The following is an 18186-nucleotide window of genomic DNA, read 5'->3' as shown; positions in this document are numbered from 1 at the left end:
TTCCCTGGCCTACCCGAGCCCTCGCGATCCTCGTCATCCGGCTGCCTGCCGGAGCCGCTTCATCGACGCCGTCATCAACCGGACCGGATCATCCCCGCCGAACCTTGAAACCATATGCTCATCCAGCAGTCTACCGCAGTCGCTTCAGCTGCGGTATCGTCCACCCCACCGGAGCCGCTTCGCCAGATCCATCGTCCACCGCATCGTATCTTGCTCACCGACACCGCTGTGCATGAACCGGATCTGCTTCACCGGCGCCGTGCATGATCTAAACTCTTAATCTTGGGGGAACCTGTTTGTGCTAACGACGCGCCGTTACGTTTTTGCAGATGAGATGAGTAACCATGAAGTGTAATGGCCGTCTCTCCAACCCCAAGTAGCACATGTAGCGTACTTCATCACCGGATCTATCAACCCCAGGACGATCTGCTATGACTCCCACAGAGTGCTTCTCCTAATGTAAGTCCCTTGTTTTAGCGCCATGTTCTGGGTTCAGATGCTTGTTTGTCTGAAGCTCTTTTAGTTCATTCCTAGCTATGACCGTAACACGTTGCTATTTTCTACTTCATTGCTAACTTTAAGCGATTGAACATTTTGGTTTGCATTCCCTGCTCTGTAGATGTAGCCATCATAACTTCTATCTTGCTCAGTCGTTGTTACAAAAATTATAGGTATTATAGTAACATCCTGCTATTATTTAGTTCATGGCCAATTTTAAGTAATTGCACATGTTGGTTCGCATTCCCTGCTCTATAGCTTTTGGCGTCGTAACTTCTATATTTGGTTTACATTCCCTGCTCTGTAGATCTAGCCATCATAACTTTATCTTGCTCAGTCGTTGTTACAAAAATTATGGCCTGCTACTATGTTGTTTGTGCCAATTTTTTACTCCATGAACATGTTGGCTTGCATTCCCCTGTACTACGGGTGATGCCATTTTTTGTATCTAGTTCATTGTAAGCTAACAAAGTAAGGACTTAGTTTGGCATGCTATCACTCTGCTATCTAGCCTGTAGTACAAATAAACTTGTCATACTACTAGATAATAATTTTGCGTGCCATCTTGTTCTTCAAAAGCTGCATTATTGACTTGTTTCTCAGACTTGGCATGACGCTCACATATGGAAAGCTGGACATATTGGTTTGCATTCCCTCTTATACAAGTTCACAGGTGATCCCACTATATTCTGTATCTGGTCCATCCTAAGCTCCAGCATTAACTATCCTCTATGTGTTGCTCATTACAAGTTTATATCCCGAAACATCTTGATTTGCATCCCCTTCACTATAAGTTCAGGAGTATTATTTAGTTCACGGCCAAAATGAAGTAATTGCACTTGGCACATGTTGGTTCACATTCCCTCCTCTTTAGCTTTTGCCATCGTAATTTCTATTTTTGGTTTACATTCCCTGCTCTGTAGATGTAGCCATCATAACTTCATCTTGCTCAGTCGTTGTTACAAAATTTATAGCCTGCTACTATGTTGTTCATGCCAATTTTGTACTCCCTGAACATGTTCGTTTGCATGGGACTCGACAGTAGTAAGTCTGCTGTTTTATTCTAACATGCTCTGTTATATTGGCTGTTGGTATGCGGCATGCACTCTTTGTTTGCTTATTGTGCGCATTACAATGATCTTGTTATAACGACGAAATGATGAGTTCCAAATTCTTTGGCAAACAATATTGTAGTGTCTTTGCCTTTCCATTGTTGCTGTCTTAACTTGTAATGTCTTTGTTTCGGATATAGGTGCTGCATGGACAACTTAAAAGATTGCCGGATCCCTTCATTGTATTGCTAGGTTTAATTACCATTCAATTTCTCTGGGTTCTGTAATATTTTTCAATGCCTTGCGGTGATGTAATATTTAGTTAGTTTTTATAGTTCTTTCGCGCATTTTTTCTTTGGTGCTTGTGGTAAGTGAGGCTATCCGACAGAAATCAATGCTGCGTAAATATTCTCAATATCTAAATCACGAATTCCCATCCCTTAAACGGCCCAATTAAGCGAAATCACATATGTGCCGCCCGCAAAATCCTAAAGCGCCTATTACGCCTGCATATAAACAGCAACTAAACGGGCTGGCCCACTTACTTATTGGGCCAGCCCACTTGATTTACTGTGGACCCCGCACTTTTATTGGGCCGGCCCACTTGCTATATGGTGGACCCCACCAACTAATTGGGCCGGCCCACTAACTAGTTGGGCCCGCCCAATTGCTTTTGTGGTGGCCCCCACATACTAAATGGGCCGGCCCATTAAAGCGAAAGTGGGACCCAGCTGTGTTTTTGGCCCGGCCCACTATCTTGTTGGGCCGGCCCACTTGCTATATGGTGGACCCCACATACTAAATGGGCCGGCCCTTTAACTGGAAAGTGGGACCCACCTGTGTTTTTTGCCCGGCCCACTAGCGTGTTGGGCCGGCCGACTTGCTATATGGTGGACCCCACATACTAAATGGGCCGGCCCTTTAATAGGAAAGTGGGACCCACCAGTGTTTTGGCCCGGCCCACTATCTTGTTGGGCCGGCCCACTTGCTATATGGTGGACCCCACATACTAAATGGGCCAGCCCTTTAACTGGAAAGTGGGACCCACCTGTGTTTTTTGCCCGGCCCACTATCTTGTTGGGCCGGCCCACTTGCTATATGGTGGACCCCACATACTAAATGGGCTGGCCCTTTAACAGGAAAGTGGGACCCACCGGGGCTTTTGGCCCGGCCATCGGCTTGTTGGGCCGGCCCATTTGATCAAATGTGGACCCCACGTACTAAATGGGCGGCCCGATAGCAGAAAGTGGGACCCACATGCTAATTGGGCCGGCCCAATAACTTCTTGGGCCGGCCCGGTTGCTTTAATGTGGACCCCACATTGTAAATGGGCGACCGATACCAGAAAGTGGGTCCCACATGTCTTGTGGGCCGGCCCTTTTGCCTGTGACCGGTCAAACGAGTGCATTCGGCCCGGCCCACATGCTTAGTGGGCCGGCCCATTAAAGTTTTGACCAGTCAACCTTAGAGGTTAGGCCCGGCCCACGTAACTAATGGACCAGCCCAGCTATATAGTTAACCGGTCAAACTAAGTCAGCTGGCCCGGCCCGCAAACTTAATGGGCCGGCCCGCTTAAGACGTGGCAGGCCTCGTGTGGGCCTACCATCTACCACGGGGTTTCAGCCGGTTAACGCCGTTAACTGCCAGTTAACGGCGTCTGCCACGTGTCAGTTTGCATGATGTCAGCAGTCAACGGGCTCCCGGAAACACTTGGGCAACGGTCCGATTTTCCGTGGCGGAAGGGCGCCCAAGCGCGACGGACCGAAAAAATCGTCGTAGGACTTTGCCTGACGCAGTTTCCACAACAGAACCCATATCGTCGGGTTAGGCCCATAGGCGACGAAAAATACCCCTTAGCGGACGATTTTGGGACGTTGTCTATCAGAACTTTTCTTGTAGTGTACTTTAAGTACTTGCAAACTAACACTAATGTAAGTGCTAACAAGTTTTAATAAGGGTTGCTAAGCTCTAGTTTCATTTGCATAAAGCCAAATTTTAGTTCACAAGTATTTGATAAAGACTTAATTCATGTGCTAACTAACTCAAGTGGGAACATTAGTGTCATTCCCACAACATTGATTGTAATTCAACAAGTCACCAAGTCCCCATTCATTTCATCAATAGTTTCAAAATCTGACACCGAAAACAGTATGGCCTTTCCAACCGTCTGTAACCGTGGACACGGCTATTCGAATAGATTGACACTCTGCAGAGGTTGCACACTTGTGCCACAACATTTGATTTCATCCGTCGGGATTACCCCGAATCATCGTAACACAGTACGCGGATCATCAACCATAACCTTTCACTTACAAACTCTAGTATGAGCACCTCTCCCCATGAGCTTGGCCTCCCAGTGAAAACCAACTGTTAACCTGGGAACTGCACAGGGCTTGGCCGTACAATTCACCTCAATTCACATCATTTCTCAACAATGGAGGCAGCCTCGGCATAACCCCTATGATGTGTGTTCAGAGGGAACCCATACTAAAATGTATAAACTTCCAGTTAAGCCCTACCCATAATCAGGTATTGTGGGGGTACTCAAAATTGGAAAGGTATCGCATTCAAACCAATATCAGGTTTTTATCAAAAATCACTATCTTCTCTCATTCACGTTCAACTTCAAATCATTCAATGGAATGCTTCATCATTCCAAGGTTTTAAATTCAACAATTCATATGTTCCCATCTAGAGTAGTCAAGTTTTAGTATTTTAGCACTAGCACTAATCATGAGGGGTGCTACATTGCTTTGCTATCTTTGAGACTAACTTTGCTACTCTAGTAATCTTATTCACGTGGACCAAGTTAAATCAACTCTTTGAAAACAACAAGTAAAACTTGTATGGTATAAACTTAGGATAGGCTTGTGTTAAGAAAGATAAGAATCATGGTGCCTTGCCCAAAGAGGGCTTTGCACTTTGCAAGAGTATTAGCTTGCCTTGGTAGTTCTCAAGGTTCTCTTCTTCCTCTTATTGGTAGAATCCTTCTTCCTCTTGGTATTCTCCGATGCTAGCGTCTAAATTTGAATACGAGGTATAATCACTCAACAAGCTCATAAGCTATACTAAGCACATCATTACTTCACACAAACTATGCTAAGGACACACATAACATAATTAGGTGCATTGGTTTTCTTTATTGAAGAAAAGTAATTTTCTCTCATCACATATGTCATTAGTAATTCCCATTTAGTTCTTGAGGAAAATAATTTCCTCTCATTGAATCTTCTTAAGATTTAACTTCCCAAATAACCATACATGAATTCATATTGACCTAAGTCAACCATTCATTATCATTATTTGAGAAAATGACTTAAATGAGATAGACCACCTCATACCATTTTAATAATTCTACAAATGATTTAAATCTCCAAGTATTTCATCTAAGAGTGTTTGACCAGGGGTTCAAACATCACATGAATTCACTTGGGACAACATTTAAATGAAGTGAAATACTTCATATGGTTTACATAATAGTTTTGGACAATATCACTTAAATAAACTAGCCATATTGTCCATTAATTAAACTAGGGCATGATCATGCAAAGTGACCACACCATTTTCTTACAGAAACAATTAGTGTAAGTCAAATGTGAGCTATTGGAGTTGGAATTAATTAAATATCTATTTTGGTTGATTTTTAATAATTATTTGAATATGAAAAAGTCCCTGCCTTCTTCTTTTTATCATTTTATTATTACAACAAATCTTGAGGTGGGACCAGTGGCATGTTGTAGAACTTTTTTCTGTGGCTTTCCAACAAGATAAAGTTTGTCAAATTTGGCCAAGCCAAACAGATTCTATGAATTTTAAAAGTTGGATCCAGTATTGAATTTGAACTAAATCCTTTAAACTCGATTTGAATTAAAAAGGCCGACGGGAAACACAGTTGGGCCTAATTGGATTAAAACGGCCCAAGGCCAGCCCACCACGCGTCCACGCACGCGCGGGCTGCCTGACAGAGGGCTCCACCCGTCAGCCGCTCATAACGCCCGAAGCGGTATGAGCTAACGTGGGGCGTTGGATTAGATCGCAGATCAACGGTTCACGCGCGTCGTCGTCGACGGCGAGAGGGAAGCTCGCCGGCGGCTCAGGTAGGGGGTCGGAGAGCTCACCGTGGCTCCAGCTAGGGTGGGCAGTGTGCTTGGTGACGTTGTGGACGACGGCAAAGCAGCCTGTAGCAGTGGCGAAGCTCGGGGCGGCCTGGATTGACTGCGATTGCTACAGAGCTTCCGCGGCTCCGATCTTCCGATTGGGCTTGCTCCGGCGACGATCGAGGTGGCTAACGGTGCTAGGCGAAGCGGTGATGAGAGGTGGTCATGGTGGTGTGCTTGGTTTGGTCTGGGGAGGCCTCTATTTATAGGAGGGAGGGGGTGCTGCGAGGCAGGGAGCTGGTCGTCGTGGGCGCGGTGTCTCTGGCGAGCTAGAGGGCTAGGCGGTGACGCAGCGACGATCGGGAGGATACGGCGAATCCGTGAGCGTCCACGGCGCGTCAATGCGAGGCGTACGGTGGTCGGGGCCGTGCGCGTACTGTCGCGGCCGTGGCGGGCGGTCTCGTCCTCGCCGGCGACCGTAGGCGCTAGGTGGTGACGCGATCATGTCCGGCAAGCTACGCGTGGCGAGAGAGGTACCAGGGCGCGCGGAGGTGGTCGGGGTTCGGCGGAGTACGGCGAACGCCGCGTGGCCGTGTCGCGCGCGTCCGTGCACGGTGACATCGCCATGCCGCTCGCGTCGTACCTGGGGCGTACTGGGCGCGGCCGTGGCGGGTCGTGGCGTCGTCCTCTCGTTCAACGGCGTGTACTGGCGAGCTCAGGAGATCAAGGGCGATGCGTTTGGCAAGGTGGTGAGGGTTGGAGAGGCAGGGAGAGAGGGGTGGTGCGTCGAGGTGGAACGGGGCCGGCATGGCCATGGCCAGCCATGTTCTGGTCGTGTCCATGGTGGTTTCTTGCATGGGCTAGGTAGGGTTGGGTCAAGAGGTCATGGCTGAGCCAAAAGGTGGTCAAGGTTTGGCATGGTTTGATCACATTTTAAAAATTGGGAATCTTGCACATGTTTCAAAGTCTCATCTTTGCTTGATCATAACTCTTGATCCAAAATGAATTTGGTATGATGATCTTTACAAAAGTTGTTCACCTTGTTGTGTACTTGGATGACATGCAAACATTTGGATTTGTTTAGTTTAGAAATCTTGAAATATAGAGGCTCAAAGTGGTGACCAGATTGTAAAAGTCAAAAATGACCATTATTCTATGTGATCATAATTTGATTTTTGGATTTGATTTAAATGGTGTTTATTTGATTCCCAAAGTGGTAATAACTTTTTAATATCATATTGCAAGTAATGGTGAAGATCAAATGGGTCTAGGGTCAAAATTTACAAAAATGGCATATGCCATATGTTAGGGTTTTAGGGTTTTATTCATATTTGAATTCTTTCCCTTTTTGCTTTATTTAAAAGATGATCTTCACTTGATCACTTTAGGGTTTTAGAGTTCATCACATAAACAATAAAACAATCATCATGGCATATCACTCAAAATGCACAAGTCCTATGCAGGGCACTATATGCAATTTAAAAGTTTTTGTTGGTTCTGAAATTTGAATCTCTGAACTTCTTCTTCTCTCTTTTATTGAAATTTGGGATGTTACAAACCCTTCCCCCTTACAAAAGATCTCGTCCCGAGATCTTAAAGAAAATTAGGTACTAAAGAGATCTGGGTATTCTTTCTTCATGTCTTCCTCTCGCTCCCAAGTGGCTTCATCTTCAGTATGGTTGATCCACTGTATCTTCAGAAACTTGATGCTTCGGGTGCGGGTGGTTCTGTAAGCTTCTTCCAGGATGCAAATCGGCACTTCGCGGTATGTCAAGTCCTGATTGATGTCCACTGAACGGTGATCAATGTTCTTGAACACTTCGGCCTTCTCAGGGACTTCAAGGCACTACTACTTTGAGCTCACGCCAGAGCAGCGGAGGAATCCCCAGTGGCATCCCGACTACAGCCCAACTTGGGACAGCTTCTTCACCAATCGGCGTGAGAGTGCGCTTGCCAGGCACGAGGAGGACGGCCCGCCTCGTTCGAACTTCAACGAGGCCGGCCGTCGGCTGCGGTGGCGCGGCTGGACTCTCTAGAGCATCATGGCCTACCGTGGCTGTGACGCCCCAAAACCGGTACATGAGGATCCCAGCGAATCCGCCGAAATCCGCACGATATCGATTTTAGGAGTCGCACCACCAAGCGCCTCGTACACGACGAAGCATGCACGCGATGCGGGTGGAATCAATCACGAGCGGTAACATTACAACAGGATTACAATAGAGCCCACAAGACACATATATTACAACAACGACTCCAACGAGTCAAGATACAAATATACAACATAAGATCCAAATCATACAGAAGATAAAATACATCCGAGTACGGACAAGATACAAATTGGACTAAGAGTCCTGAAGATAAACAAGTGGCGTCCATAACCCTGCCCAGGCCAAGCCGGAAGGGTAACCTTGCTAACGTCGTCATCTCGTACCTGTCAAAGTCGGGCCATCGGTTGCCGACAAGAGGAGGAAACAAAAGAGAAAGAGAAAAGGCGAGGGTAAGTACCAAGGAACGAACTCCGGCACGTACTTAGCGAGACTAGAAATGGCTATGCTCGCCAGGCGAATATATCACCGGGGGCTATATGGTAGGTTTAGCGGCAGCAAAACTATAACCAATAGAGACACGCTACAATATTCGTCTACTCAGAGAAGATAAGAGAGCGCAAGGTAACAGATAATACTACACAAACATAACCCAGCCAATTACACATATCCCCTTCAACAAAGCGAAGAGGCAATGTAAAAGGCACTCAACGGTGGACAAGTTTTATTAGGTATCAGTTGTAGTAATGCTATATTATTACGCAAGTTATTATCAGATTATTAACAACAAGTATAAGGTGTAAGTTGTTCTATGATCAAGCCATACAATTCCAAGTCTTCCATAACCGCGGACATGGCTTATCGATAAGATTTAACCCTGCAGGGGTGCCCAAATGTGCCCACACGCACGATCAACCCACTTGCGACAGGTGGATATCACGACTCGCACTCTCCTTCACGATAACAATGTCCAGGAAGCCACCTAACCAAGTTGAACCCATATCGAAGTCCGGCCGTATCTCCGAGGCGGACTTAGCTATGTGCGCCAGCGTGCTAGGTGGTTTAAACACACACTGGGGCGATAAACCACTTCACAGAGGCTCCGCGACCTGTACGTGCATACCAGAAACAAGGGATACAAGGCACCCAGGGGCTTCCCAAAATAAAGAAGTAACAAGTTGGCATGCACACAACAACAAATGGTAAAACATTGGAAACTAGTTGTGGCCACTGGACAAAGCTGTAGATTCTGACAGTGGTCGAGGGAAGACCCAATAAACATACCCACGTGTGGTTAGAGCGCTTAGTCTAGGAACAGATAACAAGAACTCGGGATCCTAAGATTTAAAGAAACACAAGTGAGCCGTCACAAAATGATCAGCTGACCCACCGATGCCTCCGCTAACAACTATTAACAAGTAACCATGATACCCTCAACAGATAGAACCGTAAACCATGTGTCATGTTCCCCAACAGATAACCCGATAAGATGGTGATAACGGTAACGAGATAAAACAGCACTAGCATGCACTACGACTCGCAAGGCAGGCCCGATAACCAAACAATAGTCGTAGGAGGTTGGTGGAGGTAATATGGGCTGCTTGAGGTAACAAGTGGGAGGGGCACGTGACAAGAACGCAACTTAAGGATAGCATAAGGGAGAAGGCAAAATAAAATAGGTGAGCGACTCCTGCAGGGACAGGAGTATAGGGAAATGCTTGCCTGTTAAAGCTTGCCGAGGAACATCCGGAGAACTTGGCGTATCTCACCGCACCACTTCGTGATCCTATCCGGGAAGAAGCAAATGCTAGACAAACAACGTATGCAAGTATTACTACTACGGATAAAGAAGATCCAGCATGATCAAGATGATATGCATGGCATGGCAAACATGATGCGATGCAACTTATCCATATTAAGCGGATTCAAAGTCCGGACAAACAATTATTAGGTTCGAGTTATTTTTCTACCCCGCATATTAAATGTTTATTAGCATGGCAACATATGGCATAGGTGCGCTACTTCAATATTAAACGGAGCGTGGAAATCCTAGGTGGATATCTGAAATACTCCGCATATATGTGAGGTGAACATGCATAACTATCACGTCTCGACACGATGCAAGATGCAAACAGATACATGGATGGCATATTAATGTTCCTTATGTTTTTCTGATCAATTTTCATATAGAACATATTTTTATTCGAGTTACAGATTAAAAGTTATTGATTTTACTAGTTAAAGCATTTTCTGGAATTTCAGAAAAAAAACAGAAAAGGCTACGAGACGTTTCTCACCGAAGGGAAACCAGCCACAGCAGCTGACATGCGGGGCCGTGATGGTGCTGACTGGGCGGCACCTGCTGACGGGGCAGAGGACCGCGGGTTAGGGGAAAAGAATCTGCAGGGGGCAAACTGCAAAAGAGCTGGATCTGGATGTTTTTCTGACCGAGGTTCCTGCTAGCCTGAGACGCTGACGAGGTGGGACCCGGGCGACGAGGTGGATGCCATGCTGGCAAAGTGTGCGGGGCGCACGGAAGATGCTCGATGCCTTGCGCGTTCCAGAGGACGTGGTCACCGCGATGGCGCGGACGCGCGCGTGTCGATGCAGAGCGTCCCTGGGCGCGCGCGGGTGTGCGATGGCTTCGCCTCGGTGCGCTGCACCAGAAACGGGTGGCGCCGTCGGTTGAAAGTCACCGGAGGGGCGCCGGCGGCAAGGATCTGCGGAGGAGACGGTCGGCATCAACAACGATAGGGGAAAAGGGGAAGCAACGGTGCAGGGAAGGATGTCCAGGAGGAAGGCGAGCTCACCAGGAGCACGGTGGTGCGCTCGGAAGGGACGGAGGAGGTCCATGATATGTCCGAAACGTATCTACTTTCCCGAACACTTTTGCTATTGTTTTGCCTCTAATTTGTGTATTTTGGATACAACTAACACGGACTAACGCTGTTTTCAGCAGAACTGCTCTGGTGTCTCGTTTTTGTGCAGAAATCCAACTTTCAGGAAAATCCTCGGAATTTATGCGGAGGGTCCTATTTTCCCAGAATATTGGCGGAGCTAGAAGGGCAAGCCAGGTGGGGGCCCGAGGGCCCCACACGCTAGGCTGGCGCGGCCCTAGTGTGTGGCGGCCTCGGCTGGCCCCCGACGCCCTCCTTTGGACTACTTAACGCCCTCGACCTAAAAACGCACGGGGGGAAGTCGAAGTCGCCAGAAACCATCCAGTACGCCGCCACCATCGCGAAACTCCGTCTCGGGACCAGAAACTCCGTTCTGCACCTCGCCGGGACGGGGAATTGGAGAAGATCATCGCCGCCATCATCACCGACGCCTCTCCATCGACCAGCCATGTTTCCCCCATCCATGTGTGAGTAATTCCCCCGCTGTAGGCTGAAGGGGATGGTAGGGATTGGATGAGATTGGTCATGTAATAGTCATAAGATTGTTAGGGCATGGTGCCTAGTATCCGTAGATGTTACTTTTATGATATTGTTGCAACTTGTTATGCTTAATGCTTGTCACTAGGGCCCGAGTGCCATGATCTCAGATCTGAACATGTTATTGATTCATGAAGATATTCGTTGTTTATGATCTTACCTGCAAGTTATATACACATGTTGCTGTCCGGAACCCGAGGCCCCAAAGTGACAGAAATTGGGACAACCGGAGGGGAAGGCGGTGATGTGAGGATCACATGTGTTCACGGAGTGTTAATGCTTTGCTCCGGTACTCTATTAAAAGGAGTACCTTAATATCCAGTAGATTCCCTAGAGGCCCGGCTGCCACCGGCTGGTAGGACAAAAGATGTTGTGCAAGTTTCTCATTGTGAGCACATACGACTATATATGGAACACATGCCTATTGATTGATTAGTACTTGGATACCGTTTTATTATTATCTGCAAATGCCCTGCTTTGATTGTTACATGAGTTTCTCTCATCCATGCAACGCCCGTCATCCATCCCTGTGCCTACAGTATTTTAATCCTGCTGTTTACTATAATCACTACTGCTGTCTTTGTTACTCTGCTGCTGTTTCACTACTGCTACTTCTATAAAACTGTTACTACTGTTAAACTCTTGCGAGCAAGTCTGTTTCCAGGTGCAGCTGAATTGACAACTCCGCTGTTAAGGCTTTCAAGTATTCTTTGTCTCCCCTTGTGTCGAATCAATAAATTGGGTTTTACTTCCCTCGAAGACTGTTGCGATCCCCTATACTTGTGGGTCATCAAGACTATTTTCTGGCGCCGTTGCCGGGGAGCATAGCTCTATTTGGAAGTTCACTTGGATTGATATTGTTTGCTGCAAATTCTCCATCATGGGTAAACCTCGCGATACTAAGGTCGCCATATTACCATCCACTACAAGAAAATGTACAACTCTGAGTACCTCTGCTGCTCTTGATTCACCATCTGTGATAAGTAAACTTGTTTCACCACCACAAGCTTCAAATGCTGGTACTTCTGCTGAATCTGAAAATTCCTCTTATAATTTTGATGATGCTTCTACTGTGCTTGATAATGATGGTTCGTTAGGATCTTTTCTAGATGCTACAATTGCTAGGTCTAGACAAATTGAAAATACTGAAACTCCTAATGAAAATGCTGCTACATCTGTTAATTCACCTGAGTCTGTTGAATACTCTAGTGATGATCTTGATGAAGATTATGTGGAACTTGATGATGATTTTATTGAAAAATGCAATGCTACTACTGATGCAAGAAAAATTAAAAAGTTGCTTGCAGAACATACTGTTAGATATAAACTGTCTCCTGATCCTAAATTTGCCACATCTCCTATAAACATTAAGGATAAAGATTATGATTTTTCTCTTGATCTATCTCATATAGCTATTGTTGAGAAAACACCCTTTTGTGGTACTGAAAAATAAAGTGCTGTTGAACACATGATTGAGCTATCTACTCTGAGTAGCTTGTTTTCTGATGATGTTAAGAAGCGTACTTACTTTGTTGCTAAAATCTTTCCATTCTCATTAAAGGATGACGCTAAAACTTGGTATAATAGTTTGCCACCTGATTCTATTAATAGTCCAAAAGAATTGCTTGATGTTTTCTTCCGGAAATACTTTCCTGCTAGTGCTCAACATATTGTTTTGCATAGAATTTATAATTTTGACCAGGAAGATGGAGAGAAATTGCCTGAGGCTTGGGCGAGATTTTGCTCTCTTATTAGAGCTCGGCCTGAACATGATTTGGAAAAGCATGATTTACTTGATATATTTTATAGTGGGCTAACCATTGAGTCTAGGGCATACCTAGATAGCTGTGCTGGTTGTGTTTTCAGGAAAACAACTCCAGACGACGCTGAACAATTATTGGCTAAAATAGGCCGGAATCATGATGATTGGACTACACCTGAACCAACCCCAACACCGATACTGAAGAAGAGGGGTATGATTAAATTAAATGATGAAGATATGAGGGAAGCTAAGAAGTCTCTTAAGGAGAAGGGTATTAAACCTGAAGATGTGAAGAATTTACCTCCCATAGAAGATTTATGTAAGATAACTCCCCCTTCATCCATGATTGGGGTACACTCTCTTCAACGCTTTACTAGGAAAGATATTCCGTATTCAAAACCTCCTGCACAATGCTTAGATGAGTTTGATAATTATATTGTTAAGCAAAATAATTTTAATACTCCCTCCAGCCCGATTTAGATGACGCGCCAGACATTTTACAGAAACAACCTCGACGAATTTCCGACACAACTAGAAGTCCTCCCACCGCTCATCTGTTCGCTCGTCTTCCTCGGTCTCGCTCCGCTGGCTCACTCCTGCGCCGCCCAGCGCCTCAGCCCCCGCCCCCTTCCGCCCGAAGTCGCCTTCTTGCTTACCCCTGCTGCGCTGCCGCCGCCTTGCTCCCCCGCGGCCTTTCTCCCCGCGCTGGTGTCGCCTGCGAAGAAATCGCCGTCGGGAAAGCTTTGATTTTTCCCGTCCAAGACATCGCCGCCGCCATGCTTCTCTCTTGACGTTCATGTCCGCGGAGGCCGCCGTCTCTGCTAGGTGTGTCGACCTCACCTCCTCCGTTCCCTGTTTCCTTCTGATTCTACGCTTTGTCCGTCTCTGCTAGGTGCGTCGATCTCACCTCCTCCGTTTCCTGTGCAGTTGCGGGGCGTGCGGGTACGACCTGAAGCTGAGCCGAACACGGCGGCCGGCGCGACGAGGCAGCGGCGGAGCGTGGTGGTGTTTGAGGCCATCGATGACACGCGGTTCGGCCCCTGCTAAGAGCCCCTTCTGCACTTAACTGTTCCCTTAATCTATGCTGTTCCTGCTGGTTCCTTTCGAATCTTGAATGGCGCTTGTACAGTAGACCGTTATCTCTCTTTTGAGAGCAATGAATACACCGGTGTCTTTCAGCTATTTTGTTAAAATGACTCCTCTTTCTGAATATGCATACATGCCTTCCCCATTTGTGCGTTTCTTGTTGTTGGATTTGAGGAGCTAATCAGGCTTGTTTGCAGGCTGAAGGCATCAAAACAGGAAGAGGTGGTGATTCAGAAGGTCAATCCGCAAGTGGCAACTGAGAAGGCAACTCAGTGCGCTGCTCCTTTGTAGTTCAATGAAACGATGTTATATGTCGAGAAGCGAAAACTGAATCGCCTCTTGCAATGTTGCTAAATCACATCATATTGCAAGTACTGCTATGGGCTGGTGGCAATCTGTCCCTTTCATCAATTATAGAACCCAGGTTGTTTGTCAATCAAACGTGTTTGGTGTCTTAAGAAGTTTTATGGAACTTGCAGAGAAACATGTTTGTTTCTTCCTAGACACAAAATGATCTGAGAATCTTGTTGCATTGTTTCTTCCTAGACACAAAATTTTCTGCTTGTTTCCGGAAAACCAAAACTGATCATGGGTGCATATGCACCTGGTATGTATAAAACATATTTCAAAAAGTAAAATAATTTAGGAAAAAAATTTAGCATGTAGAGGGACATGTTCTATGTGTACACATAAAGTTTCAGGTAAAACCAACAATTTTTGTACCATGTGTAAAAAAGACAAATAATGCCTCGAGAAATAGACTATTTTAACACCAAAAATTTGTCTTTTTAGTACAGGGCACAAAACATATCGGTTTTTGCTGAAACAACTTTGTGAACATGTAACATGTCAAGGTATACACAAGGCATTTTTGTTTTTATTTTTTTAACATTTGGAAATATGTTTAATATGCATTTCAAATAAAGGGTGCATATGCACCCGGGTGCAGAAACACCCTGTCCGTTTCTTCCTATACTCCTGTCACCCTGTAATATACTTGAATAGAAAAGACACTTTTCTGTGGAGAAAAGAGAGGGGGAAATTGGGAAAGCCTGCTAAACCATCTGAATTGGGGAAGGTTCTTCTCATCCCAGTGGTGAGAATCATCATCTCTGAAACCAATCCTTTGCATCTTGCACAACCTATGCTAAGCTACAAGAAGCATCCATCTGTCACTGCATGCGTTAGTTTTTCCTTGCATACAGGCTTCTTGCATTGCGCAGCAAACTGGTCGGTTGTGAACCGACAATTCAGAGATGCTACCCATTCAGTATGTTTGATTCAGAGAGCTCATCATTTTGTTATGCTGTTTTTTTGCAGGCAAAATGTAGGGAACTATTGTTTGTGTCTCTAGTCAATACTAAATTTCGCAAATCATTATTCATGGTGCATGACTCTTTACAGTTTCTCTAGCATTTCTTCTTCCTCCAGCTAAATACAGTCATTAAATAAACACACTTCCAGAAGTATTTAAACATGTCTGCATGTCTGGGTAGATTCACTTCAGTTTATCCAAGTTACCTGTTCATTTCATATTTTGGTCACTGTTTGTATGACACTTATCAGATATAAACCATATCTTTATATTCCCAGATTTAACAAATCACTGGTAAACTAAAGTTGTGAGTACTAATCATTATAGGGACCTCTCAGACAACTCATTTTATTTGGCCTGCTGTCAAATTATCATTCATGTTGTTTACAGTAGCCATCTATTGTTGCTCTGATGGAACAAGTTATGTTAGCCAATTGAACAACACAAATTCATGACTCTGTTCATATCTTTGTTCAGACTAGGGCTGGGCCTGGAGGGTGCTACTGCAAGTGGATCAGGTGCAAACATTCGCCTGCCTTTCCTGAATAGTCTGAGGAGAACATAACAGCTTAGCTGAATGCATCAGTCAGAATTGGTATATTTGGAGTTAACAAATTGATCACTGCAGGTGCAGGCCCACCTTCGAAGGTGAAAGTTGTAATGCTTGAACTCCGGGGTGAGTTCTCCAACGATAATCAGGAGATTTGGACCCAAGAGGAGTTAAAAAGGCACATCGTGCAAGGCCTGGATGGGCAATCTTCAGTAAGCATCTGTACTGACCTTTTATGTTGGCCTGTAGCATTCAGGCAATTGTGGAGATGGGTGCAATAATTCATGATCTGTACTGTAGGATGAGTGGGAACTCCTTGAGCAACAACCCTTCCCCACCACCTGCACTGACATCGCAGACCACTCCTTCGCCACAACTATCTTCGGCAGGCAGTCCTAGTGACAGTAACAGTAATGGTAACGGTATATGCGATATTAGATGTGGGGGAGTCACCGGAATCGTCATATCTCTGGTGGTTCTAACACAATGGTTGCCTTCTTTTTGTGATCTTTTAAAATGTATATGCGAGTTTTGTCTTCTCTGATGTCTTAACGATGCTTTGTTCTTCAGTGCTCAGGCCCATGAACATTGTCTCACCAGCCTAGAAAGAAGGATTGCAGAGGACCGTCTCGATGAACTTGCAACCTCCCTCATCGCCGTCACGTTCTACGAGGTGCGTGGCTGCAGGCACATCCGCATTGTGTTTCTCCTTCTGCATTGCGTTCGTGTGCTGTCCTCCTGCCATTAATTTGGATCCGTGTGCTGGCCAGTTTGTGTGGGGAAGACACGATGATCTGATTCCTTTTTTTGGTGGATGTTTTACTTCAGGAAAATTTGAACAAAGAAACTCCAGGGCACGTGGATGGAAGCAACCCTTCTAAGACGGTCGGTGCAGGTGCGGCTCTCCACCCTTTTCTGCGGCCGCAGCGGCGATGACGAGCCTCAGGTGGGGCGACCCCCCGCGGCGAGCGGAGCAACGGCGCAACGGGAGGGAGCTGTGGAAGGCGGCGGAGCGGCGAGAGAGCTGCTCGATGCGGGGGAAGGCCAGCGGGGGAGCTCGTCTGTGCTCCTGGAGGCCCCGCATCCTCTGCGCCTGGAGGCCCCGCCTTCTCTGCTCCTGGAGCGTTCGCAGATGACCGGCGGGGCTGCAGGCTCACCGTCGAAGTCGAGCGCAAGAGCCCAGCTCCAGCGCGGGATGGGGACGGAGCTCCGTCGGGATGGGAACGTCGGAATTTTGGATCTTGATTTGAGGACCACGTTCGGGAAGAACTGAATTAGCGAGGGGGTTTTCATAAAATTAGGATTGTACATGGGCCGTGTCATCTAAATCGGGCCGGAGGGAGTATGAGAGTAGAGAATCATTTAATGGAAAATTCTCGAGCTATTAGTGAATTTCATGATATTGTGGAGAGGACCTCCAATGATGTTAAGATGCTTGTTAAACATTTTCATATGGTTCAAACTCAAATTGATCAACTCACTAAAGTGCAAAATGACTTGTTGGAAAATAATTCTAAAGAAAAACATGCTTATGAAGTAACAACTAGAGGTGGTGTTTCTACCCAGGATCCTCTATATCCTGAGGGACATCCCAAAAGAGTTGAACAAGATTCTCAACGAACTAAAGAAACTAGTGCTCCATCTAAGAAAAAGAAAAAGAAACATAAGAATGTTGTAGAATCCTCTGAACTTGTTAATGATCCTAATAGTATTTCTATTTCTGATGCTGAAACTGAAAGTGGTAATGAACATGATAAAGATAATGATAAGAATGATACTCCTGATAAAGAAGAGGTTGAAGAAGAACCTGAAAAGCATGTTAAAAACAAAAAGTATACTAAAGAAGATTTTATTGCTGAGAAACATGGTAATGAAAGAGAACCTTGGGTTCAAAAGCAAATGCCTTTTCCTGCTAAGAAATTAAAATCAAAGGAAGAAGAACACTATAATAAATTTTGTGATTGGATGAAACCTTTATTCTTGCAAATCCCTTTGACTGATGCTATTAAATTACCTCCTTATTCAAAGTATATGAAAGATATTGTCACTAACAAAAGGAAAATTCCTAATGAGGAGATTTCCACTATGCTTGCTAATTACTCTTTCAATGGTAAGGTTCCAAAGAAGCTTGGCGACCCAGGTATTCCAACCATTCCTTGTTCAATTAAGAATAATTATGTTAGAACTGCTCTATGTGATTTGGGAGCGGGAGTTAGTGTAATGCCTTTTTCTCTTTATAAGAGAATTTATTTGGATAAGTTGATACCGACTGATATATCTTTGCAAATGGCTGATAAATCTACTGCTATTCCTGTTGGTGTATGTGAGGATGTTCCTGTTCAAG

At 45.5% G+C, this 18186-nt stretch overlaps 1 protein-coding gene and 1 long non-coding RNA gene across 3 annotated transcripts; both read left to right on the top strand.

Annotated features, from left to right (window-relative positions):
• Window positions 1-13629: 13629 nt before the first annotated feature.
• On the top strand, window positions 13630-15794 carry LOC127348760 (uncharacterized). The gene is made up of 4 exons (XR_007879928.2): window positions 13630-13716; window positions 13819-13922; window positions 14175-14401; window positions 15770-15794. It is a non-coding gene; the product is annotated as an uncharacterized lncRNA (long non-coding RNA).
• A 123-nt stretch (window positions 15795-15917) lies between these two features.
• Window positions 15918-17187, top strand: LOC127348761 (uncharacterized). 2 transcript variants are annotated; one of them, XR_007879929.2, is made up of 4 exons: window positions 15918-16054; window positions 16143-16258; window positions 16413-16515; window positions 16671-17187. XR_007879929.2 is itself a non-coding variant. In XM_051374674.2 (4 exons), exons 1-4 carry the CDS (start codon window positions 16041-16043, stop codon window positions 16776-16778), a joined length of 414 nt encoding a protein of 137 aa, XP_051230634.1. In that variant the 5' UTR covers window positions 15918-16040; the 3' UTR covers window positions 16779-17187. The 2 variants fall into 2 exon arrangements, 1 of the variants encoding a protein (XP_051230634.1); XM_051374674.2 differs by having other exon boundaries at window positions 16143-16331.
• The last annotated feature ends 999 nt before the right edge of the window (window positions 17188-18186 follow it).

Source organism: Lolium perenne, chromosome 4 (genome assembly GCF_019359855.2).
Source record: "Lolium perenne isolate Kyuss_39 chromosome 4, Kyuss_2.0, whole genome shotgun sequence".
Lineage (NCBI taxonomy): Eukaryota > Viridiplantae > Streptophyta > Magnoliopsida > Poales > Poaceae > Lolium > Lolium perenne.
This window is presented reverse-complemented; position numbering and strand designations above follow the sequence as displayed.

Coding starts and splice junctions, on each gene's coding strand:
- LOC127348761 (XM_051374674.2), top strand. Junction 16,332..16,412: donor CTGGTGGTTCTAACACAATG/GTTGCCTTCTTT, acceptor TTTGTTCTTCAG/TGCTCAGGCCCATGAACATT. Junction 16,516..16,670: donor TCGCCGTCACGTTCTACGAG/GTGCGTGGCTGC, acceptor GTTTTACTTCAG/GAAAATTTGAACAAAGAAAC.